This window comes from Amblyraja radiata, chromosome 7 (assembly GCF_010909765.2).
Source record: "Amblyraja radiata isolate CabotCenter1 chromosome 7, sAmbRad1.1.pri, whole genome shotgun sequence".
NCBI classification, from domain to species: Eukaryota; Metazoa; Chordata; class Chondrichthyes; order Rajiformes; family Rajidae; genus Amblyraja; species Amblyraja radiata.
In genome coordinates this window covers 12,738,864-12,764,653 of record NC_045962.1, presented here as the reverse complement: position 1 = coordinate 12,764,653, position 25,790 = coordinate 12,738,864, and the positions used below count along the sequence as shown (strand labels likewise).

General features: G+C 40.0%; 1 protein-coding gene across 1 annotated transcript in view; it reads right to left on the bottom strand.

Moving 5' to 3' along the window:
- dnah7 (dynein axonemal heavy chain 7) overlaps positions 1-25,790 on the bottom strand; it is a 234,157-nt gene that overhangs the window by 14,677 nt on the left and 193,690 nt on the right. Inside the window, exons 58-62 of the mRNA XM_033023735.1 lie at positions 25,130-25,315; positions 24,796-24,933; positions 13,127-13,357; positions 10,924-11,076; positions 3,230-3,407 (exon numbers count right to left, since the gene is read on the bottom strand). Of these exons, the coding sequence (XP_032879626.1) occupies positions 3,230-3,407; positions 10,924-11,076; positions 13,127-13,357; positions 24,796-24,933; positions 25,130-25,315 (886 nt within the window). The remainder of the gene's footprint in view (positions 1-3,229; positions 3,408-10,923; positions 11,077-13,126; positions 13,358-24,795; positions 24,934-25,129; positions 25,316-25,790) is intronic.

Genomic DNA, 25,790 nt, shown 5'->3' with positions numbered 1-25,790 from the left:
ACGTAGGAGGGTGGTACAAAAAAGAATGATGAGGCAGACTAGAAGTTTGAATAACAAGTCCCCCTCGGAGAAGTTGATGCTAACCACCCAGGAGGTTATTTAGTTGCAGGAGTAGGCTAGTGAAAAGAAGTCTGAAGAAGGGTTTAGGCCCGAAACGTTGCCTATTTCCTTCGCTCCATAGATGCTGCTGCACCCACTGAGTTTCTCCAGCATTTTTGTGTACCTAGTGAAAAGAAAGAACTACTATTGCCTATGGGTCTGTTAAAAATATTATAGAAGGATTACATCAAATTAGAGGAGGTGCCAAGGTTATAGTTACGTGTTTGTCAAAGTCGATGCATTCGGCCGGTAGATCAAAACGTACCCAACCCTTGATAATAAAGCCACTGTTATCAAGGAGTTAAAATAAAATTTATCCCTAGATTTGGCATCCTTATTCGACTTAGTTTAGATAATGGTTCATATCTTTTTTCAATTCAATTCAATTCAACTTTATTGTCATTGCACAGATACAAGTATAGGTATAACGAAATGCAGTTTAGCATCTGGTCATAGTCATAGTGCAAGATAGTAGAAGTAGAAAATAAAAATACAGAATAAGCATACAATAGAGTAAAAGAGTACTGGTTAACAATGTGTGGAATGTGGATGGATTAGAAAACAAAACTGGTACATAGGCAAATACTGTATACAAATGGGAGAGACTAAAGATATCTAGCGACGGGACTCCGAGTTCAGCAGTGTAATACTGTTATTGAAAAAGCTGTTCCTCATCCTGCTTGTGCGAGACCTGAGGCTCCTGTACCGCCTCCCTGAATGGAGGAGGGCAAACAGTCCATGGTTAGGGTGGGAGGGGTCCTTGATGATTTTCCCGGCCCATCTCCCGGCAGACTTCCCTCAGTGACATCACTTTACTCAACAAGACTCACCAGAAAGGCCAAAAAAATCATAGCAGACCACTTTCACCCGGCACATTACCTCTTTAATCTTCTCCCATCAGGAAGGAGATATAGAAGCATTAAAAGTAAAACATCTCGCTTCAGAGACAGCGCCTACCTCCAAGCCATCAGATATTTGAATTTGCACTAATCACTCTGCACTTTCTTTTGCACTTGCACTTACGCTTAACATGACGCTGCTGGGTACTGTCCTTCCTGTATATATTGTCCTTCGTACGGTATTGTCTGTATTATTTATTGTGGTGTATGTGGTGGTTGTGTTGTACTGTATTGTATCTGTCTGAGAGCGAACCAAGACACATTCCTATCAACTTGTTGACATGGCAATAAACTTCTTGAATCTTGAATCTCAGACACCGTTTTCGGTGGAGGGCATCCATGGCAGGGAGCGGGGCACCGATGATGTGCTGAGCGGTTTTCACCACCCGTTGTAGTGCCTTCCTGTCAGCTGCGGTGCAACTGCTGTACCATACCGTGAAGCAGGTGGTCAGGATGCTTTCGATGGTACAGCGGTAAAAGTTGCTCAGGATCTGGGGGGACAGGTGAGCTTTCTTGAGCCTCCTCAGGAAGTAAAGGCGCTGCTGCGCCTTTTTGATCAATTTGGTGGTATTGAGGGATATTATTGGAACAAATTAATAAAAATTATGTGAACAGCTGGGCATCCAGCAGCAATTGCACTGTGCTTATCGACCACAAGCTGCTGGACTTGTAGAAAGGGAAAATCGGACCCTTAAAACTAAATTGGCTAAATTGAAGGCAGAGACTAGAATTGGTTGGATTAAATGACTTCCCACAGCTTTATTTCAGTTGCGAGTCTCGCCTGCAGGGAAATCGAGACTGACTCCATCTGCAATTGTTCATGGTAGACCCCCAAGAACATCTTGGAACCAGAATGCAATGAAAGTTATAAATTTCCATCATATGACTGCGGAGATGACCGACTACATTCTGCTTTGACTCCAGCGTTAAAAGAATCCCATTGTAGAGTAAGAGCAGCATATAACGAAGTGCATTTGTTGACAACTTTGACTAAAGTGGAGCCTCGAGACAGTTCTTGTAAAGAACTGGGTAAGGAAAGGGTTGGAGGTTCGCTGGGAAGGACCATACCAGGTACTCCTAACGATCCCAACGGCCGTGAAAGTAGAGGGCAAGAATGCATGGGTGCATCTTCACCACTTTAAGAGCATCAGTGGGGTTGTAGGCTGTTAACTTGCTTTACTCCAGATTCTCTTGGGAACTTTATACTCTGCAACGAGTCAGTAACAGGCGGACTTATCAAGATGGATGGAGGGGATTCATGCCCACAAAAACTCGGGAGGTGAAGGCTCCTCAGACGGAAATTATTAAGCTACGCCCATGTAAACTCAGGAAGCTTGATGAAATTCTGGGAAAACACATCATCCTCTTCTTATTAGAAAAGTAAAGTAATATAGTATAGTAAAGTAATCATTATTGTGTTTTGGTTATCATTAATGATGAGAGTTATCATAAATGATAAAATGGATGAATGTTAATATTGGCTAAATTAAAGAGGTCCCAAAATGGAGGATCTTTGCATTTGCAGGCCCTGCTTAGCCTCTTTCTGCGAAAGTTGCAAGCTGAGAGTCATGGCTCCAAGGAGTCTGGACCCCAGGTGGAAGTTTATGATAAAGAGAGATCCAGATGTCTTTACTTTCATAAAATGTATGAGGGTTTGCAGAAAGAGAAAAGAAGGTCTGCAAATGCATAGTGGGTTTTGGTTATAGAAGGGGGTGTGAAAAGGTGTTGTTAATAATGTTGCAAGGTGTTTGTGCTGCTGTTTGATGATTGGCTGAAGTGTGAAGCCTTGTTTAAATTGTTCATACTACCAGGGAAAATGTTGCATTACTTAGTTGACTTCCTTCCAGAAGCTTCTGTAGAAACATTGTAATGGGATACTTTGTAATTGGGTTAGGGAACTATCAATAACTGCATAATGTGATTGATATGTGTGATTGGTTAGTAGGGGTTGCCTCCCCCAAGTAATGTCACGCCCTTTGTTTGGAAGGGTATAAGAGGGTGGGTAATTATTTGGGGTGTGTCGGTTGATTGTGACTTCTGTTCTGTTTGCATGAGATATTGTTGTCTTGCGTGAGTGGATCGGCAACCGTTCCTGCAGTTTGTTCTTCAATAAAGTAAGGTTTTGGAACCAGAGTTTGACTAAACCAGGCTAAGGGGGTAAAAGTCTAGACCGGAATTTACATGTGTAGATCTCACGAAAATCTTAGGGACAAATGTTGTGTTTCACTTACCATCTTCTGGTGGATACATGTAATTCCGGTCCTCCAGCACTTCATAATCAAATGTGAGCAGATCGATGGGAATGGTATATTTTCTGGCATAATTTTGCTGTCCCCCTGTCAAAAATGCTTGCGTGAAGAAAAAACCTGACAACCAGAAGATGGGAGGAGCTCCAATTTCGAACCAGTCCTGGCACATGGAAAATAAAAAGCAGAATGATCAGTGGGGAACATTCATCCCAACAATTCCAATTAATGTATTAGTTGAATTATGATTTGTGCTTTCACTCCAGATAGTTCAAACCGTAGAGCGTATCTATATTCAACCTATTGTTCAGCTATCGCAATCACCTAGATCATTAAAGTTATGTTTAAAAAGGAACTGCAGATGCTGGAAAGATCGAAGGTAGACAAAAATGCTGGAGAAACTCAGCGGGTGAGGCAGCATCTATGCAGCGAAGGAATAGGTGACGTTTCGGGTCGAGACCCTTCTTCAGACTGATGTGGGGGTGGGGGGGCGGGAAGAAGAAAGGAAGAGTCGGAGACAATAGGCTGAGGGAGAGCTGGGAAGGGGAGGGGAAAGAGGGAGAAAGCAAGGACTGCGTGAAATTGGGGAAGTCAATGTTCATACCGCTGGGGTGTAAACTACCCAAGCGAAATAAGAGGTGCTGCTCCGTCAATTTACAGTGGGACTCACTCTGGCCATGGAGGAGGCCCAGGACAGAAAGGTCAGATTCCGATTGGGAGGGGGAGTTGAAGTGCTGAGCCTCCGGCAGAACAGGTTGGTTATTGCGAACTGAGCGGAGGTGTTGGGCGAAGCGATCGCCCAACACCAAGGTCCTAAATAGTCTTTCCAGGTGCAGCAGAGGTTCACCTGCACCTCCTCCAACCTCATCTATTGCATCTGCTGCTCTAGGTGTCAGCTGCTCTACATCGGTGAGACCAAGCGTAGGCTTGGCGATCGCTTTGCCCAACACCTCCGCTCAGTTCGCAATAACCTACCTGATCTTTTTCCAGAACTGTGGTTGCTCTTTTATGTACTTATTGGCAAACTGTAACCTGGTTATCCTATTTTTACGGCTAACCAGTGGTTTGCATCTTGCAGTGTAGCCTCTGTATTTCTGTTCATGAGGTCTTCTGCAGACAGTGGTCATTGACAAATCCACACCTGACTCCTGAAGAGTGTTTCTGATCTGTCGGACAGGTGTTTGGGGAGTATTATAGAAATAATTATTCTGTCTCAGCTGTGGAGGTCTTCCTTGGCCTGCCAGTCCCTTTGCGATTAGTAAGCTCACCAGTGCTCTTTTTCTTCTTAATGATGTTCCAAACAGCTGATTTTGGTAAGCCTAAGGTTTGGCTGATGTCTCTCTAACAGTTTTATTCTTATTTATCAGTCTCATAATGGCTTCTTTGACTATCATTGGCACAACAGCAATAAAAGTTTCCAAAGGTGATGGAAAGACCGGAGGAAAGACTGTGCTGAGAGTTCTCTTTTACCTGCATTAAGGAGGCATTTAAACACACCTGAGCAATTACAAACACCTGTGAAGCCATGTGTCCCAAACATTATGGTGCCCTGAAATGGGGGGACTATGTATAAACACGGCTGTAATTTCTACATGGTGAAACCAAAATGTAAATCAATTAATAAAATCTGACAATGTGCACTTTAACCACATGTGATTTTTTTCTATTACAAATTGTGGAGTACCGAGGCAAATAAATAAATGATGGGTCTTTGTCCCAGACATTATGTAGGTATGTTGCAAAGCCTACCTGAAGCGTCGTTGAAGATCTGCTGCTGAGGCTGTGCGCGATTTTGGCGCCGTTTAGAGGGGGCGGGTTTAAAACGCGATTTTCTCTAAGCTGTTCCAATCGAAAATGTTCAGCCTAGTTAATTATTAACGAAAAATCGCTGGAAGACCCCATCGCAAAAGCTATTATTAGGTTTAAAGGCCTTGAATAATAGTTATAGTAGTTTAAAAATCAATCTTTAAACCCGCGACCGTCATCAACCGCAGGGTCTCATAAAGAAAATAGCAGAAGGTAGGTTGTATATATTTACATTAAAAAGGGCTTCTAAAGATCCTTTTATACAAAATTTAATATTGCGAGTAGCTCAATTTGGGCCCATTATATCGCGCAGTATTTTTCTGGGCATTTGAGGCACAAATCTACCGCAATGTGAACGTTCTAAACCAGCGCGTTCCACAGGGACCCACTGGAAAGCTGATTTAAATGGGCATTTATTTACAGCAATTGAACACTGAATTCCTTCCATTTGGCCTATAAATTAATGTAAATGAGATTTAAAAATCATGTTTTATTGTGAATTATTTGTGAATATTATTTGGACATTTAGGCTATTTAAAAATGTTAATCATTTATTAAGAAATAGATAGATGTTTAGATCTAGTAATTGAAGTCTGAAATTAGCTACAATTAGGTAACTAACTAATTATATGCTTTAATTTCAGGTCATCCAAGTAAGATTATTTTATATTTGTTTCAGAATGCTTCAATCTATGATAACTGAAAATTTCATTCAGTTCTCTTAATTTTTAAGAAAGTTATGGGCTTTTGACTGTTCACGATCACAACTTTTTTGTTATGTCCATAGAAAATCAATAGGGAACAAGATGCTCATTTCCGAGTATGAAAATGGCCATAACTTTTTAAATACTTGAGATATGAAAGTGAATTAGATGTCAAATTAAACTTATTTTTATGCTTTATCTGATGGGATAAATTACAGACTTGATTTTTAAAATCTCAAAATTTTGTAACATTGCTACATTATGGAGGGCACGGTATGTCTGAATCGCCAAGTGGGATTCCGAAAACCCAATGTTCTCATGAGGTTTGATACCTACTTTGCATCCAGGTATTGTTTAATTCAGGGGCAGCCAACCATGGATCAATTCCTGAAATTGAAATTGAGGGCGGCATGGTGGTGAAGTGGAAGAGTTGCTGCCTTACAGTGCCGGAGTTCCATCCAGACTACTGGTGCTGTCTGTACGGAGTTTGTACGTTCCCTCCGTGACCTGCATGGGTTTTCTCCATGATCTTCGGTTTCCTCCCACACTTCAAAGACGTACAGGTCTGTAGGTTAATTGTCTTGGTGTAAATGTAACTTGTCCCTAGTGTGTGTAGGATAGTGCGAGTGGGCGGGGATCGCTGGTCGGTGCAGACTCGGTGGGCCGAAGAGCCTGTTTCTGCTCTGTATCTCTAAACTAAACTAAATGCTTTGTAGCTTCACATTCATTAGATTTAGCAACACTAACACCATAACCTGTGGCATAAGCAGATTATTGGAAACAGATCATGCAGAGAGGTTGCAATGAAAACTCAGGAGAAAAAAAAGAATTTAATCACAGGAAAGCACTTTATGAGAATCTGATATATGAATGAAGCTCCCTATAAAAATCAATTATTGATTTTTTTTTCAAAGCACAAAGCGTCAAAATTGCCAATATCCCTACATTGATATGCTCTAGAAAGAGAAGAAGGTTATTTACATAATCCTGTGCAAATATAACATATAGATAGACACAAAATGCTGGAGTAGAAGGGTCTCGACCCAAAACGTCACCCATTCTTTCTCTCCAGAGATGCTGCCTGTCCCGCTGAGTTACTCCAGCATTTTGTGTCTATCTTTGGTGTAAACCGGCATCTGCAGTTCCTTCCCACACACTAATATAACACTTTCACAGCTCTAATGTAATAAAAGCATTTCTATTTTAAAGTTCCTTTTATTTGTACTTGCATCAAATTTTGTCTGTTGCTATTCTGATCCAAATCAGCTCAGCAAAAGCTCAAGGGCGACCAAAATCGATAAATGGAATGCCTCATTAAAGCTGCACGGGGTGTCATCTTTCCAAATGCCAAAATGTCATCTTTTTTCAACTCATACTTCAATACCCAATGAATTTCACACCTCCATAAATATATTATTTAGTTTTATCCAATTCATGAAATACTTCCCAGAGGACATAATTAAAAGTCTGTAGACAAAAGGAGACTAATTGCACGATAGCATCCTGCTATCGTGCAATTCGATTCCCATTATTCAGTTTCCTTGGGAGTACAGGTATCAGGTATTTCTGTTTTCTCTCCATTTCTACTGGAACTTAAATCCTCATATAATACGCATCTTGTGAAATCTCTGATTCATTTTCAAGTTCAGGAGTTAGTGATTATAAAAACATACCTTAGAGATCAGACCATATCAGACATGCATTTTTATAGTCTAGCTTCATTTTTGCTTAGTAATTGCATTCCACAAAGATAATTCAGTCCTGGCTTTCAAGAAATCAAAAATTCTTCATGGTGTTACAGTAATGTCAACAGTTTAAACCTTCACACTGATGTATGCATATTTTTATTGGAAAACTAGCTGTGTTTGTTTCGCAGGTCAACAAGTGGCTCTATTGCAAATATATACAGCTGTGTTGTGTATGCAATGTTGACATTGGTGCAGGCTTAGTTTTATTCACACTGCACCATTGACTGGTTGACCTGATATAAATTGTCAGCAAAATGCTGGATTTTGTTAAAAAATAATGTGGAAATAAGGCCACTTAAGAAATCAAATATGATAAGACAATGTCAACATGATCCATGAAAGGGAAATTGTGTTTGACAATACTAAAAGTATTCTTTGAGAAATTAACAATTACAAAAGAATGAAGGGAGTTAGTAGATGTAGTATATCTTGGTTTACAAAGACATTTGCTCAGATACCACAATAAAAAACTCACCGAATTGTAATGCATTAGCATGGATTAATCTGAAGCAATGAAATTAATAATTGATCTGACTCCTACAGAGGCACATCACATAGAAATAGGCCCAACCACCAACTGATGCCACACCAACCAACAAATTCCCATCAATGTGAAGTGGGAGTTTATGTTTTTGAAGTTTCAGCCTAACGAATGCTTTGACGATCTTGCTCAATTCTAAATGGGTTACAGGCTTCTCAGTATGGAATTAGTAAATCAATCCTAGCCTGTTCTTTGCACAAGAAAGTTGTTGTAATTTGTTAGGCACAATCTCCCATGTACAAAATCACGCTGACTATCCTTAATCAGGTCTGTCTATCCAAATGTATATATATATATGTTTTATCCCTTAGAATCCTCTCCAGTAACTTACCTTCCCTTATCACATTCTCCACAGCCAACAATGGACCATTGTGGGCTCCACATTTCCTTGCTCATCGTTGCTGGCTTTGATTTGTTCATTTGCATACCTTTCATTCATTTGTTTTTTGTACTTTTTCCACGTCTCTAGATCACTCTCCCGACTCTCAGTCTGAAGAAGGATCTCGACCCGAAACACCACCTTTTCTCCAGCGATGCTGCCTGACTCGCTGAGTTACTCCAGCATTTTGTGGGTATCTACCACAGATGTTAGGCTCACTGGTCTATTGTACCCAGGCTTTTCCTTTAAATAGAAGCACAAATATAGCCGCTCTCCAATCATTCAGCACCTCGCGTGTGTCCAACGATGATTCGTATATCTCAGCCAGGGTCCCCGCCATTTCTTCTCTAGCTTCCCACCGTGTTCTTGGATATGTCTGATCGGGCCTGGGAGATTTGTATCGACTTTCATATGCACTAGGATGTCCAGCACCTCTTTGAATGTAATACAGATTGTCCTCAAGACATCTCCATCAACTGTCCCAAGTTCCCTCACCTTCAGGTTTCTCTCCATTTTGGCACATGCCATCGATTAAGTGTTGATAGCTTTAAGTGTTGATAATCCTACAACAGTACACAATGTAGCCAACTTTTGCCGGTGATAGTGGTGCTGAATGTTTATCCTAGTGGTGGTTAAACTATAGGTTTTCCATACGACATGCTGTTGCACCCAACCAGAGTTAGAACATTCAATTTAATTTCGGAATCATGCCTTCAGGCAATGGGGAGACGTTGGAGGCATCAGTGGGTGAGTCACATCTGTCCTGTTCTAACAGACACACTATTTGTGTGCCTGATACAGGTGAGCCTCTGGTCATTGGAACCCCCAAAATACATTGATAGTCAACAATTCTGTTACAGCAATGAGAGTCAGATAGTATATTCTTCTTATTTGTTGTACCACAACCTTGCATCCATGTTACGCACAACTCGGGGGTGGCACAGTGGCGCAGCGGTTGAGTTGCTGCCTTACAGCGCCGGAGACCCGGGTTCGATCCCGACTACGGGTGCTGTCTGTACGGAGTTTGTACATTCTCCACGTGACTGCTTAGGTTTTCTCCGAGATCTTCGGTTTCCTTCCACACGCCAAAGACGTACAGGTATGTAGGTAAATTGGCTTGGTAAATGTAAAAATTGTCCCTAGTTTGTTTAGGATTGTGTTAATGTGCGGGGATCGTTGCTCGGCGCGGACTCAGTGGGCCGAAGGACCTGTTTCCACGCTGTATCTCTAAACTTCACTGCCCAGGCCTTGCTGCTGTAATGAACTGCATCACTTTTAGAAGAATAAGAAATGTAGCTGATTGCAGTAATGATCAGCAAATAACTAATGAAATAACCAAAAGGTCCTTCATGAAAGAATTTAAGATAATTTTTTGTTTTGCTTTCACAGATGAGTGCTCCAATGTTAACGTGCCACAACAACGTAGCTCCAAGTTCTACACAAATTAGTGTTGGAATTCTTTGTTGTAAAAAGAAAGGATTCCCGCTGGAATTTGAACATGTAGGAAGGAACTGCTGATGCTGGTTTAAACCGAAGATAGGCACAGAAAGATGAAGTAACTCAGCGGGACAGGCAAAGAAGGAATGGGTGATGTTTCAGGTCAAGGCCCTTCTTCAGACTGAGAGTCACGGGGAAGGGAAACGAGAGATATAGACGATGATCTGGAGAGATACAGAACAATGAATGAAAAATATGCAAAAAAGTGATGATGATAATGGAACCAGGCCATTGTTAACTGTTGGTTGGGTGAGAACGAGAGGCTGGTGTGAATTAGGTGGGGGAGAGATGGAGAGAGAGGGAATGCTTGGGTTACTTGAAGTTGGAGAAATCAATATTCATACCACTGGGCTGTAAGGCGCCCAAACGAAATATGAGATGCTGTTCCTCCAATTTGCGATTAGCCTCACTCTGAATCTGAATTAAATGGACAATGAAGGATCTGCTTTTGAACTTTGATCATTAATTATTATTTAAGAGTGTGTTAGTATTTTGAGGAGTGTTTAAATTATGTGAAAAAAAATGTATAGATTTATTTTCTACGCCACATTTAAGAAATATTGAAGCTTTGTATCTTTTATTGGATTTTCCAGCATAATTTTAATTTATTTATTTTGACTGAGCTACGTTTTGACAACATTTTCATGAGGTCAATAAATCTATCATTTTACAGACCTTATTCGAATGTGTGTTCATGTTCACAATGCACCATCTGTCTAATGTAAATTAAATTGAAATACATCAACTCGACTCACATGGTTGTGTTGTGAGAGCCACATAAATGTATATCACATGCATTACTGAGCAGATTACAATGCACAGCAGATGCAGAAATGCACGGATAATACAGCTACATCCATTATCTAAAATTAAACCAACAGAAGCTAATAGCTTTATATTGTACTGCTAATTTTCAAATGATTAGTATCGCAAGGGATTATGAAATGAATGGCAGGTTATAAAATAGAAGCCACTGAAGAGTGAAAACATCTAAATGCACTCACCTGCAAGAATTTCAGTCTGTCTAAGAAGTCATGCATGTAGCTACCAAGTGGCTTGAGACTAGGATATGATTTCTTCATCCACATTGCTGGAATCCTTCCTGTCAACATACTCTGCGATACCTCCTCTAATTCAGATGACATTACCACCAGTCCCTAAACAATTGCAGAATATAAAATGTCAAATTTACAAGATTTTGCACGGGCATCTGACAAGAGAGGAAATAACATTTTTTAGAGAGCTACATATAGATGCAATATGTTGTAAGTATTAAAGAACAAAAAGAACCTGGGGTTACCCATTTGATTTCTCACGCTTGAATAAGATGGTTGATTTGTATCATACCTATCTCTACGCCTTCCTTCCATGAGTCTTTGTGTTCTCACCTCATTGTTTATCAGTCTCAGAGCCAACATATTCCAGATATTACCAAATAAGATAGTAAACAAATTAACTTGGTATAAAATCACTGAAATTATTGCACAAGTTTTATTAAGCCTGCAGATTCACAGTTCCGTAAAAATAGTCTCCTTAAAATGGAACTCTCATGCCATGTGTTGCTAATGTTATAACAAATATATTTTGGCCTTCATTGTGAGCTATAAGGGGGAAAATGGAGTGAAGAGCACAGAAAGGCCATTGAATAATTGCCCAGGGGAAATTTGGGTAAGGAAGTGTGCATTTGAGGACTGATTTCCAGAAAGGTAGATGGAAGGAATTTGTGAGGAGAAGATAATTTCAGAGTGCTACCTCAGAATAAGCAGTAGGAGGTGGAGAAGCAAATGCTGGTCCAAATTAACAAAAAGTAATATGAGGATTGATATCAGGAAACATTTCATGCTTGGAATCATAAACACTTAGGAAGGTCTCTTGGGCACAGCGATAAAAACAAAATCAAATCAGCTTCATAGAGAAAGCGTTTGGATAATATAAACAGGATGGTGGACCAAATGATCTACATAACCTGGTTAAAAACATTGTAAAACACCGACCGCATTTGTAGTAAATGATCTGTGGTATTTTGGATGTAATCAACTCCAAGATCCACCAGCCCTTTTGGTCTATAACTTGTTGCGATTAGCCTAGTTCGCTGAATACAACGTGTTACACATTTCAGGTATAATACAAGGCAAGAGGGCAAACTCATTATACATTTGAAAATGTGTATTATATTGCTAAGGATAACTGTACATTGGAAGAAATAAAAGTTTAAAATAATATAATTAATAAAATTTAATAAAATGAAGAATCATTGGATTTCTTATGAGATGAAGGTCATTTTGCTAATAGGGATAGTATGACTACAATATGAAAGCATATTTTATGTTTGATTATTTCTCTCACTATCTTTCAGCAATGTCATCTTATGAGCTGTCTTAACTGGTATTTGACAGAGGCACCGTGCTTCAGTACAACATAGATGGACTCCTTTGCACATTAGTTGTTTGGAACTCAAAAGGATAGGCAACTTAAACTATCTCCTTACTATTAATAAAAACCAAATGTGTATTTTAGTTTAAAATATAAAATATTGGGAACAGCCTTTTGCACAGTGTCCAACTATTAAATATTGAATGTGAACTTTTTTGCGTTCTGATATCAAATGTGCCTTTTTATTTAGTTTTGAATTCAAACAAATTATATCTGTCAATGAAGGTAGTTTACGTTATTCAATATCATAAGCTAATGTTCAAGGAGTGGTTTCTTTATTTCCAAATGGTTCTGATGATTAGTCATTGAGAAGTGGAGGAAAATAAAAATAACCAATAAATAAAAATGATAAATTAAAAAAATTACCACTGTTCATTAATTTAAAACATTGATTTTAATGCATGTTGACAAAGAAAAACAAACAAAAAAATTCAAAAAGTAGAAACAAAGAACTGCAGATGCTGGTTAATCACAAAAGAACATGAAGTGCTGGAGCAACTCAGCAAGTTCGGCAGCAGAAGGGGAGATTTGGGGGAGAGATTTCAGAGGTTGACTAAAATTTGAGAATTCAATGTTCATACCGTTGGGCTGTAACCTACCCAAGCAGAATATGAGGTGCTGTTCTTCCAGTTTGTGTGCGGCATCACTCAGTTACTAAAATATAATGTTTCCAAAACCAAACAGAAGATATTTGCAAAGAAATACGAGTTCTAAAGTTGCAAATCTATTTAGTTCTGATTTAAAATGGCAGTGTTTATTTATACGAACACTAACCTTAATAGCTTTCTGTATGTTGATGCAAGAATCCCTAATTGTTCTGAGCAATATATTGAAACGGCCCATCTCTTGCACCAACACCGTATTCATGCTCTGGTTGTATGTGGTTGGGTATTTTCTCATAGCTGCCTCAATGTCAAAGTCTGCAGGCAGCCTACCAAGGATATCCGTTGACACCTCAAAAACAGTCTCATCAGTTGACTTCCCAGCTGCACCAGAGGTTCGAGACTGTAAAAGTAAACAAATGATGGGCCATCAATGATGGTTTCTCCTATCATAATCCAAGACATAATAATCAATAACTCAGCAAGCTTTCAACTTCAGTAAAAAAGGATTAAACAAAATCAAGCCACAACAGCAAACCTTTAATAACTTGATGTTTTCTGATTGGCTTAGTGCATCTTGAATTGGCTGATCAATGCAGGATTATAGGTGAAAACTTCTTGCATTGTAACTGTTGGCATAGTAATTTATCATGGATATATAGTCTTACAACAGGAAGTCAATGAATCGTAACTGATTACCTCAAATATCTATTGTAATCATTGGATATTTATATTACCAGAAAATAACTGTCAATATCTGTACATATTTGTTAATAATTTCAAATTTGTGAGGATGTTTGATTGGGGTTACAATACATAAATATTCATGAGTGTAATCAAAGTGCATTACCTGTATCTGACAATTTATTCATATATTTGCAAAGGCTGCAAATCCAATCGTAAACGAGGCATGAAACCATATTCATTTTTTAAATAGGCACATTAGTTTAATATATTTAATTAGCTATTGTGTGTCAGGGGTTATGGGGAGAAGGCAGGAGTATGGGGATAAGCGGGATAGATTGATCAGCCATGAGTGGATGGCATAGACTAGATGGACCAAATGGCCTAATTCTGCTCCTATCACATGAGTTTAGTGGTATTTGACAGATTAACGCATTTTAGAATGTCTTTCAGAGTTATATCTATTTCCTGTTATTGTTCTTGTTTCTTTTGCCTCTGTCTTTCAAGTACAATTGATTTGCTTTTAAAGGAAGACACAAAATGCTGAAGTAACTCAGTAGGTGAGGCAGCATCTCTGGAGAACATGGATAGGTGACGTTTCGGATTGGGACCTTTCCTGTTCAGTTAAATCATACGTTAATAGCATCCACAAAATATCAAACCACGCAGCTCCACAGCTCCATCAGTAACATTGTGGAACTATTTAGAAAAGATAGCAATAGAAGAAACTATTAGACCAATCAATCAACCTTCTGTTATAGCAAATGAATCAGTGCACCAGCTGTCAGCTGAACTAACCAGCCAAAGCAATTCCATTTACTGTCATAAGGATAACAATTGCAACCTGCGAAGTAGCCTGATTCAGAAATACATTACTCTAATCATTTTTCCTGAAGGAATAATAGAACATATGACTATTTTCATAAAATGTCAGAATTTGATGTGTATCATTTCTTGTTCGTCAATTGCTATAAGTTGAACTATCTAACTTACACGTTACATTTGCATAATTACAATCTTTAGTAAATGCATAATTTTGGGCATACTCATTCCTGCAATCAACTTTAAAGAAAACTATCTGTGCAATATTGGTGCAAAAGACATGGAACCAATCCTTTTACTATTACAAACTACTTCTGATTTTCATAAAATTCATGCATATATTTTCAAATAATCATAAACTGAAGAAGATATTTCAGGTTCACAATAAAACAGTAACTACCTGTAACGTATGCAAGTATAAAGCTTTATGGCCTAGGTTTTTGCCTGTGGTTGACTCATTACCTACATACAGCCTATTTTTCCCCATTTCCCTAAGACTCATCTTCTAATCCAAAAGGCCTTTCACGTTAACCAAATGATCCTAGAAATGAGCTTGAAAGCTCTAAATGGCAGCAGGATTTTGCGAAACATAAAACATAAACATAAAAGCAGAAAAAGGAAGACAAGCCCTGGTCTTGACAGGTGGCAAAACTCCATCCTCAGAATTGTTTGTTTACAAAATAATCTCGGACTTTCAGAACTTCTTAAAAACATTTAACAACTATTACAAGTATAGCAGCCAATAAAGTATGAACATTTTAAAGCGGTTTTAGAAATTAAATAACATCAACAAGGCTAGATAATTAAAATGTTCGTATCAAATGCCCTCTTTATTTTAAAAATGTCTTCCGCCCAAACTATTTCAATATTAATAAGGTCACAGATCCTGCACCAGGTCTGACCTTGAACAAAATCTTAAAGAAGGTTTCCTTGTGCAAACACTGGGTTATGGTAACAAGCTGCAGTCCTGCCATTGGACTGCATGTCAAGTCCAGCAGAGGAGACCAACATAGTCATTACCAAGGCCTAGGATGGTAATTTTAGGACCTGCAAAACCTAAACCTTGTCTGAAACTTATGCTGAGAAATGCTGGCCATTCCATGTAGTGTTACCAGAAAAGCCCAACAAAATCTGGGCCAATGGTATTTTGAAATATGCTCATTAGTTCATAAGGTATAGGAGCAGAATTAGACCATTCGGCCCATCTAGCCTGCTCTGCCATTCGATCGTGGCCGATCAATTTTCCCCTTTCAACCCCATTCTCCTGCCATCTCCCTGTAACCTCTGACCCTCTTGCTAATCGAGAAGCTATTGATTTTTCTCTTTAAAAACACCCAATGACTTGGCCTCCACAGTTGTCTGTGGCAATTAAATCAACAGATTCACCACCCTCCTCATCTCCGTTCTAAAGGTACGTCCTTTTATTCTGAGCTTGTGCCCTCTGGCCCTAGACTTGCCCACCACTGGAAACATCCTCTCCACAGTCACTCTATGCCTTGAATTGTTTGGTATAATGATAACAGTTCACTTGCATTAAAAACTAAAAGCGTAAAATTACATTGTTTAACTACCAACATAGCAAATGGCCTAAAACTGATTCCCTTATAAAAAGCGTGGACTCTTGGCTCGACGAACTGAGTCTTAACTCCAGAGTATAGACACAAAATCTAGGCTAAGGCTTCAGTGCAGCACTGAGGAGCAATTCAGTGTCAGAGGGACCACCTTACAGATGGAAATAATGTAGATCAAAACAATGTATAAAACACTATGGCCTAGGTTTTTCATTTTTGCGACCCACTGTACATATACGTTTCCATTCTCCATTCACCTAAATTTACCAAATCGAAAAGACCTTTAACCAGCCTAGCTGATCCTGGAACTGAGCAATAAGGTTCTGAGTGGTGGCAAAGCTTAGCTGCAATGTATACCATCTATAAATGCACTGCAGTTACTCACCTAGCCTCCTCCAGCAAGACCATCCAGACCCATGAAATCTATCACCAAGAGAACAAGGGCACTTGTTGCATGGGATAGCAACATCTGTGAGGAACACATTAACTTGGCTTTGCAGTAGGTCATCATTCAGTTATCATTATTGGGTCTAAATCCTGAAACGTCCTCTACAATAGCCCCATAGGAGCACTTTCGCTGCAGAGGTTCAATAAGCAGTGCACCAGCATCTTTTCAAGGCCAATTATGGGTGGACTGTAAAAGCCAGCAATACCCAGTTCTCCAAAAATAAAATGATTTAAAGATTCACTTACAGTTCTATTAAATTGTAAAACATGTTTTAGAACTACATTTATACTATCGCATAAATATTCTTGTCATGACTTTTATCACTGTATGTAATCTGATTTGTTTGCGCTGCTGTTGGTGAAGGTCCAGAGGAGGTTTACGAGAATGATCCCAGGAATGTGTGAGTTAGCATATGATGAGCGTTTGTCGACACTAGGCCTGTACTCACTGGAGTTTAGAAGGATGAGGGGGGGCCTCATTGAAACTTACCGAATAGTGAAAGGCCTGGATGGAGTGGATGTGGAGAGGATGTTCCCACTAGTGGGAAAGTCTAGCACCAAAGGTCATAGCCTCAGAATTAAAGTTGGTTCCTTTAGGAAGGAGATGAGGAGGAATTTCTTTAGTCAGAGGGGGTGAATCTATGGAATTTATTGCCACAGAAGGCTGTGGAGGCCAAGTCAATTGATATTTTTAAGGCAGAGATAGACAGACAGACAGACAGACAGACAGACAGACAGACAGACAGACAGACAGAGACAGACAGAGACAGACAGAGACAGACAGACAGACAGACAGACAGACAGACAGACAGACAGACAGACAGACAGACAGACAGACATTTGATTTGTACGGGTGTCAGGGGTTATGGGGAGAAGGCAGGAGAATGGGGTTAGGAGGGAGAGATAGATCAGCCATGATTGGATAGTAGTGTAGACTTGATGGGCCGAATGGTCTAATTCTGCTCCTATCACTTATGAAAACACAGAGGTTTGTGCCAGGAAGAAAAAACCTTCAAAATAATTAGCTCGCTGACAATGTTTCCAATTGCCACAATTCACCTTCCCATGATAACTTTGTGTATCATCAGCAGCTGATGATCACATGACCACTCGGATGTATTCACAGTGCTGTGCAACGATACTGGCCAAATGCAGCACTCAAGGAAATCAATGCAGAGCACAAATGTAACATTCTGTCTGTATTATAATGAAATGGGGTAGGTTAACTCCATGTGTAGGAAGGATCTACAGATGCTGGTTTATACCGAAGATAGACACAAAATGCTGGAGTAACTCAGAGGGACAGACACCATCTCTGGAGAGAACGAAATGTCACCCAATCCTTCTCTCCAGAGATGCTGCCTGTCCTGCTGGGTAGTTAATTTAATTTAAATTTGGCATCCAAGTATAGATTCAAGGATCCATGCGCCTGCACTCCTAGATCACTCTGCTCGACAACACTCCCCAGATCCCTACCATTCACTGTGTAGGTCCTGCCCATATTAGACTTCCCAAAATGCAACACCTTACATTCCTCTGCATTCATTTCTATCAACCATTCTCCTCAGCACATCAAGCCAATTGCTCAAGATCCTGCTGCAATTTTTCACAACCACCTTCACTATCTGCAAAACCACCCACTTTCCTTCCTACACATAACAATATAGAGATTATATATTTTAGTGTCATTGGTTGAGAAATAAAATGTGATCAAAATGGTAGGGGTGGCTACCCAACCCTGCTTTTATTTGAATGTGCGCCAAATCTACATTTGCTTCAGAGAGTTTATTGTCACATGTACCGGGGTACAGTGAAAAGCTTTTGTTGCGTGCTATCCAGTCAGCAGAAAGACAATACATGATTACAATCGAGCCATTTACAGTGACAGGTACATGATAGGGTCATAAGATTGTGCACAGGTATTTGTCTGATCATTGTACACTCCCTGCTAGCTATGCTTTTTTTTTAAATAGAAATAACTGAAGTAATTGAGACTACAAGCTTGTGTGTGCAATCAAGAAATGAAGTTAATTTGTGTCTCATTTGCTTCATTGTTGGCTTTACTTTGGCTTTTTACGACAGATGGCACAATGGGCTAAGTGTTCGGCTGGCAACCGGAAGGTAGCCGGTTCGAATCCTGCTTGGAGTGCATACTGTTGTTGTGTCCTTGGGCAAGACACTTCACCCACCTTTGCCTGTGTGTGAATGTGTGTGAATGTGTGTGAGTGATTGGTGGTGGTCGGAGGGGCCGTAGGCGCAGATTGGCAGCCACGCTTCCGTCAGTCTGCCCCAGGGCAGCTGTGGCTACAGAAGTAGCTTACCACCACCGAGTGTGACTGAGGAGTGAATGAATAATGCGATGTAAAGCGCCTCGAGTATTAGAGAGGCGCTATATAAATCCCATCCATTATTATTATAACCTTTAGTGCAAGGTAAAGCCAGCAAAGTTCGATCAAGGATAGTTTGAAGTTGACCAAAGAGGTAGATAGTAGTTCAGCACTGCTCTCTGGTTGTGGTAGGATGATTCAGTTGCCAGAAAACAGCTGGGAAGAAACTGTCTCTGTCTCTGGATCTGGTGGTGTGCATTTTCACACATCTATACCTTTTGCTTAATGGGAAAGGGGAGAAGAAGGAGCGCCTCGTCCTTGATTCGCTGAGGCAGCGTGAGGTATAAATGGAGTCAATGGAAGGGAGGTTGATTTGTGTGGTGATCTGGGCTGCGTCCACAATTCGCTGCAATTTCTTGCGGTCTTAGATGGAGCTGTTCCCAAACCATGCTGTGATGCATCCTGATACAATGCCTGATAAAATGATAAAGAGCCCATGCAACCTCTGTTAGAAAACGCCTGTGACAATGCTCATCCCTCTCTTTGTTGCACTGGATTATAGGTCATGACCATTTTTCCCAAGCCTCTGGAGTAGTTCTTGATTCCCAGTCTTTAGACTCAGAACACTAGATTAAATTGGCACTTAACTTCAATTTAGCCTGAGCTGGATGCACTACGGAAACAGTACTGTGGAAGGAGCAAATTGACAGGGACGACAGATTAGTTTACCAGTTTAATTCTGAATCCGAACGGCAAAATGGCAATTTTAAATTGCAGGTGACAAAGACACCTAAGCTGATCTAGCGGTTTTATCCATAAAATACAAGTTGATAATATAAATGGAGCTCAATGAGCTATTTTAACGCGTAGCCTGAACGGAAGAGATGTGCCTCTAACAGAACCAGTAAGTAAACAGTACTTTTTACTATTTATTTCTGGAATGGAGTTAGAGGTATGCTCATCCATGTCAATAAGACAATCTTAGCTCTCACGTGTCTAAAGCTACTCCCTTCCAAGGTAGTACGCAGGACTATATTCATCATTTGTAGGCGCACTAACCCTCAGTGTTACAGGTTGATTGTCTACATATGTCTGCTTCGGTTTTCTGAATACCATTGAGTTTTCCGAATACCATATCTCTACTTGCCTCATTCCTTACCTCTCTCTCCGAATAGATGTTCTCCAGGGATGCTGCCTGACCCGCTGAGTTACTCCAGCATTTTGTATCTTTCCTCAGCTATTGTGGACGGCACGATGGCGCAGCGGTAGAGTTGCTGCCTTCCAGTGCCGCAGACCCACGTTCGATCCTGACTACGGGTGCTTGTCTGTGCGTTCTCCCCATGACCCGGGTGGATTTTCTCAGTGTTCCGGTTCCCTCACATACATAGATGTACAGGTTTGTAGGTTAATTGGCTTGGTAAAAGTGTAAATTATCTCTAATGCGTGTGGGATAGCGTTAGTGTGTGGGGATCACTGGGTAGGTGCGATTCAGTGGGCCGAAGGGCCTGTTTCCACTCTGCATCTCTAAACTAAACTAAATCAAAGTTGCTGACCGTTTTCGCCATGTCCGAGTTTCTACCAGTCCAGCATCCTCTTTATACTTATGCTGTTTTTCATCTTCGGCCTGATTGTATATTACAATGTTTTTCCATATCACCATGTCAATGCAATTCTGAAAGTTGCCTGGCCAAAGTTACAGCATTTCTGTTTATATTTAATGCTTTTTAAAAGTAAATTGCTGTCAGTTTTTTTAGAAATCATTCAGACTGTTGTTAATTACAGAGGGTAAATTCCATCCAACCTGGCTGGAAACCATTAGGAGTTGGAGAATTACCAAGCCATCTGATTGATTTGACCCATGTAAAATTGTCCAGTATTTTGTTTAGAGATAATTATTTTTATTTATTTATTTTATTTAACCTTTATTTAACCAGGATAAGTCTCATTGAGATTAAAAATCTATTTTACAAGAGAGTCCTGGCCAAGACAGGCAGCAGCACAGTTCCACAGTTACAGACAATAATTTTTAAAAAAAACAAAAAAAAAAACAAACAAAAAAACAAAAAAAACAAAACAAAAAAAAACAAAAAAAAAAACAACAGAGAACATATAAATAGAGTCACAGTCAGAACATCATCAAACAAAGCATGTACAGACAGAAGAGCCCGCTTCAACATCATTAAGAAGGGATTTAAATCTGTTTATAGAAACCAGCTCCTTAAGTTTCAGTTCATTCTGCAGCTGGTTCCATGCGAAGGGAGCAGCATAACTAAATGCCCTTTTCCCCAGTTCAGTACGGACTTTAGGTACAGTTAGTAAGAACAAGTCCTCAGAGCGGAGCTGATAAGTTCCTGTGCTTTTTCGAATTACATACTTCTGCAGATAGTCTTATAAATAAGGATATGCCAATGATGGAGTCTGCGGGTGGACAGGGCAAACCATCCAACTTGAGCATACAAAGTGCAGTGGTGCGTGAGGGTTTTAAAATTAGTAACAAATCTCAGTGCTCCGTGGTAGACCGTGTCCAAAGACTAGGCATTTTGAAGATGCATTCATATATAAAACATCACCATAGTCCAACACAGACATAAACGTTGCAGCAACAAGTCTTTTTTTGGCTTCAAAAGAAAAACAAGATTTGTTTCTAAAGTAAAAACCTAATTTTATCTTTAGTTTTTTCACAAGTTGCTGGATATGAGGTTTAAAAGAGAGAGAATCGTCAATTATAATTCCCAGATATTTATATTCAGGTCCACCACCAAATTTCCAGCAACTAGTAGTCCGGGCCCACCTCTTTAATCCGGACAAATTTCCTCCCCCGGCTTGCCCTCCCCCCTCAGCAAATGTGGAGCCTAGGTTGGGTAAGGTGGCCCAATCTCTACCTCATTGGAACATCCACGCCGATCGGCGGGTCGAAATTGCCCCCTGTGATCAGGGCTGTGGAACTCTGGCCCAGCTGGAGCCGGCACATTCATTCCCATCGGCAACTACTGGGGCCAAATGACGGGGCGAATTTCCCACTTGCGGCCAGGGCTCTACATCACCAGCCCGACCAGAGCCGACAGATCCATTCCCCTCTCTCGTTTCCCTTTCCCCTGACTCTCAGTCTGAAGAAAGTTCTCGACCCGAAGCATCAACCGTTCCTTCTCCATTTCTCCAGAGATGCAGCCTGACCCGCTGAGATACCCCAGCATTTAGTGTCTGTCTTCAGTGTAAACCGGCATCTGCAATTCCTTCCTACACAGATCCATTCCCACGGCCGACTTTGCCGGTCGGTATCTTGGCCCCACAAGGCCGTGACCTCTGTTAGTCCAGCAAAACAGATAATCCAGAAAGGGTCCAAATAATGCAAAAAGGCACTGGAGTACAGCTAGTGCCCCAGAATCACCACCCACCAGTCCTGCCGTTCCATGCTTGCCTCGACAGTACAAAGATGCTTTATCACTGGACCCTCAGACACAAAAGTCTGGCAATATCTGAATGCCTTGCACACCGTGGTGTAGAAGCTCTTCCCTTGAAACACCTTTGACAGAAGCTACAGGTGGAGGGAATATTGCCATCTGACATAGAAACATAGAAACATAGAAAATAGGTGCAGGAGGAGGCCATTCAGCCCTTCAAGCCAGCACCACCATTCATTGTGATCATGGCTGATCGTCCCGTATCAATAACCCGTGCCTGTCTTCTCCCCATATCCCTTGACTCCACTAGCCCCTAGAGCTCTATCCAACTCTCTCTTAAATCCATCCAGTGATTTGGCCTCCACTGCCCTCTGTGGCAGGGAATTCCATACATTCACAAATTAGCTGTCATTAATATTAATAAGCTGTCATTAATATTAAATTTCGAAATATTTGAGTCAGAGATATTGAAAAATGATTGAAAATTAAAAGAAAATATAGAATACAATTCGCGACTTAAAATTTGTAAAGTACTTTAAACAAATAAAAGCATTAAACTGATGCAGAATTATTTTTTTAGAAAAAAACTTTTAATTTGTCTGTGCCCGAAGAAACCCATTCATATCAATAGGTTCTTGCCACCACAGGAGTCCAACAGCAAGGTTCAGCAACCCTCCACAAATAAGGTCATAAGGTCATAAGGTGACATAAGGTCATAAGTGATGAGCAGAATTAGGCCATTCGGCTCATCAAGTCTACTCCGCCATTCAATCATGGCTGATCTATTTCTCCCTCCTAATCCCATTCTCCTGCATTCTCCACACCCGTACTAATCAAGAATCTATCTATTGCTGCCTTATAAATATCAATTGACCTGGCCTCCACAGCCTTCTGTGGCAAAGAATTCCACAGATTCACCACCCTCTGACTGAAGAATGTGTCGTCAACAAGTGCTAGACTCCCAGTAACTGCTCACCATCCCAGGATTTGCTTCTCACTGAATGGCTGAGGTCAGGCAATTCCCTTCAGAATCACCTGCCACCGCCAGCACAACTCAGCCTGCAGTTGTGTTCTTCCGTGAGTGATGACTGGATTTACCGTGAGTATTTTCAACTGACTGTCAAGTAATGCACAGGCGTAATGACTGGATGTGTAGAGTCAGTGGATGTGAATGGTCAATCCCACCTCTCCTAGGACCTGGGAAACTCTAGATGTACAGTACACAGTGCGGTCTTCATAGATAAACCATTATTTCATTAAATTTATTCATCAAATTTATTAATGCTTTTAAGATTGGGATAATGGACAGAAAGGGATTAGTAACTATGTGATAGTCCACGGGAGGTTGTAAGTAAACCAGTATTACGAGTAAAAAACATTAACTGTTTGTGCTTGATGGTAAAAAAAATTCTGATGCATCCAAGACCTGTATCAGGTGCAGGTTATTTGCTATTTTTTCTGTATTTCCCACAACACTGAATATTTAATATAAACTATCAGGACCTAAATTTGTAGAGAAACCTCAAGAAAATTACGAAGCAGGTTTATGTGTAAAACAAGTCAATATGTCTTATTGTAACATTGAGAAAACTCCCTGGAAAAACATAGGTGAAGGGTTGAACAAGGTAAGAAATCTGCCCAGTTAAACTTGCATCTGAATCAGAAAGGAGATGAGGAGGCTAGAGAAATTTAGATGTAAAGACATGGATTTAAATGGATTCACCAGGCTGTGTGTAGATAGGATATGAACACAGCATAATGACATTGTCAGAGCTGATCCAAGTACCAAGATAAAGCTCCATCTCATGCAGGGTCATAATAATGAAGGGGAAAGAGAGTCCAGACCCAGCAGTCCACTCCTGACCCCACACCACCATCATCCCACAACAAAAAATAAATACAAATTGACATTTTCAGGGCTTTTTAGCTTATCCCCTTCATGAAACGCATCAGACATTGCTCAGCACACATTCCATATTTTTCCTTTAAAAATATGTCATTCAGCCCAACATATGCAATTGGTCACCCAGTGGCTGATAATTGGAGTCAGTGGGGCAGTAAGCTACCAACCCTATTTTGAGGAAGTTGTCATTCCAGTAACACCGTCATTATCTACCCCTGCAAAACAAATATTCTCTTGGTCTTTTGTTTGACTAAACTAATATGACAAAAAAATATTTGCATTATGTATAATATATATGGTTTAAAAAAGGACAGTTATCGTACACCTTAATCATGCAAATCTAAAATTATTTAAACATGATTTCATCTAGATGGTCATTTATAAGACCAATAAACTGAATTCCATCATTAGACACCAAAAGCTGGAGTAACTCAGCGGGAAATAGGTGACGTTTCAGGTCGAGATCCTTCATTCCGAAATGTCACCCATTCCTTCTCTCCAGAGATGCTGCTTGTCCCGCTGAGTTACTCCAGCCTTTTACCCCAGCCTTTTCAGTTTAAACCAGCATCTGCAGTTCCTTCCTACACAACTAAATTCCACATACTGTACTTCCAACATGCTACTCAGCCCAACTCTTTAACAAGTATACCCCCTTTTATTCAAACTATAACAAGCATCGGAAATACCTGAGTAAGTAGGATACTGTCAAACAGATTATGGGTCTCGGATTGATCTTTGGTGATATCTGCATTAGTGTGCATTCCAAAGATTTCTGGAGTCGGGTTCAAAGGAAGAGTCTTCGTATATTCAATATAGCTGATGTACTGTAAGGAGATTAACAAGTTTATTCAATGGCTACATTTCAGTGCAACTTTTACTTTTTACCGCCATAATTTAAATAATAAACTTTCCAAAAAGTCCAAAAGGAAAGCAAACAGATTGGAATATTTTTGTCTAAACTGTGTTGATATTAATGGTTTAAATCGCTTTCTATCCATCAACAATGCAGATTTACTTTACCTCTCCTTCTGCAGGTGGATAATAAATTCCACTCTGATCAAATGTGTATTTTGGATTTGCAGTAATTTCTTTGTTGTAGAATTTATTAAGAATTGAACGTAGAGTGCGCCGATCCCAGTCATCTGTCACCCGGCCACCGTAGTTACATTCACCTGTCATGTATCGTAAAGCATCAAGGGGGACTTCCTGAATGAATAAACACATGCAGGTGAACCCACTGTAACAAAACTGATCATGACAAATCAATATTTATAACACCACTCTTTTTCAATACTTCTTTTGCTGTACATTCCTGATCATAAATGATTTAAAAAATTGAGGGATTATGCAAAAGTCCACTCCATAAGAATTGATAATGTGCTTCCCCTATATATTTAATATCAGTGACAAATTTCCCAAGTAGCTTGGACAATGGATAAGGTGATCAACTGAGCTGCAGCAATCCTGAAATTTTGAGAACTGAGGCAATTTGAATAAATGGAAGAGAGTAGTTTCATACAAAACTGCTTTGTAGCACTGCTCCTTAATCAAAGAAGGTGAGCCGCCTTTGAATGTAATCAAAATTATGTATTACTGGCTCATTTCCTTTCTCCAATGAATTACTGTAAATTCTCATCACTTTGTATAGCAGTGTTCGATTATACCTTGCATGTATTCTGCA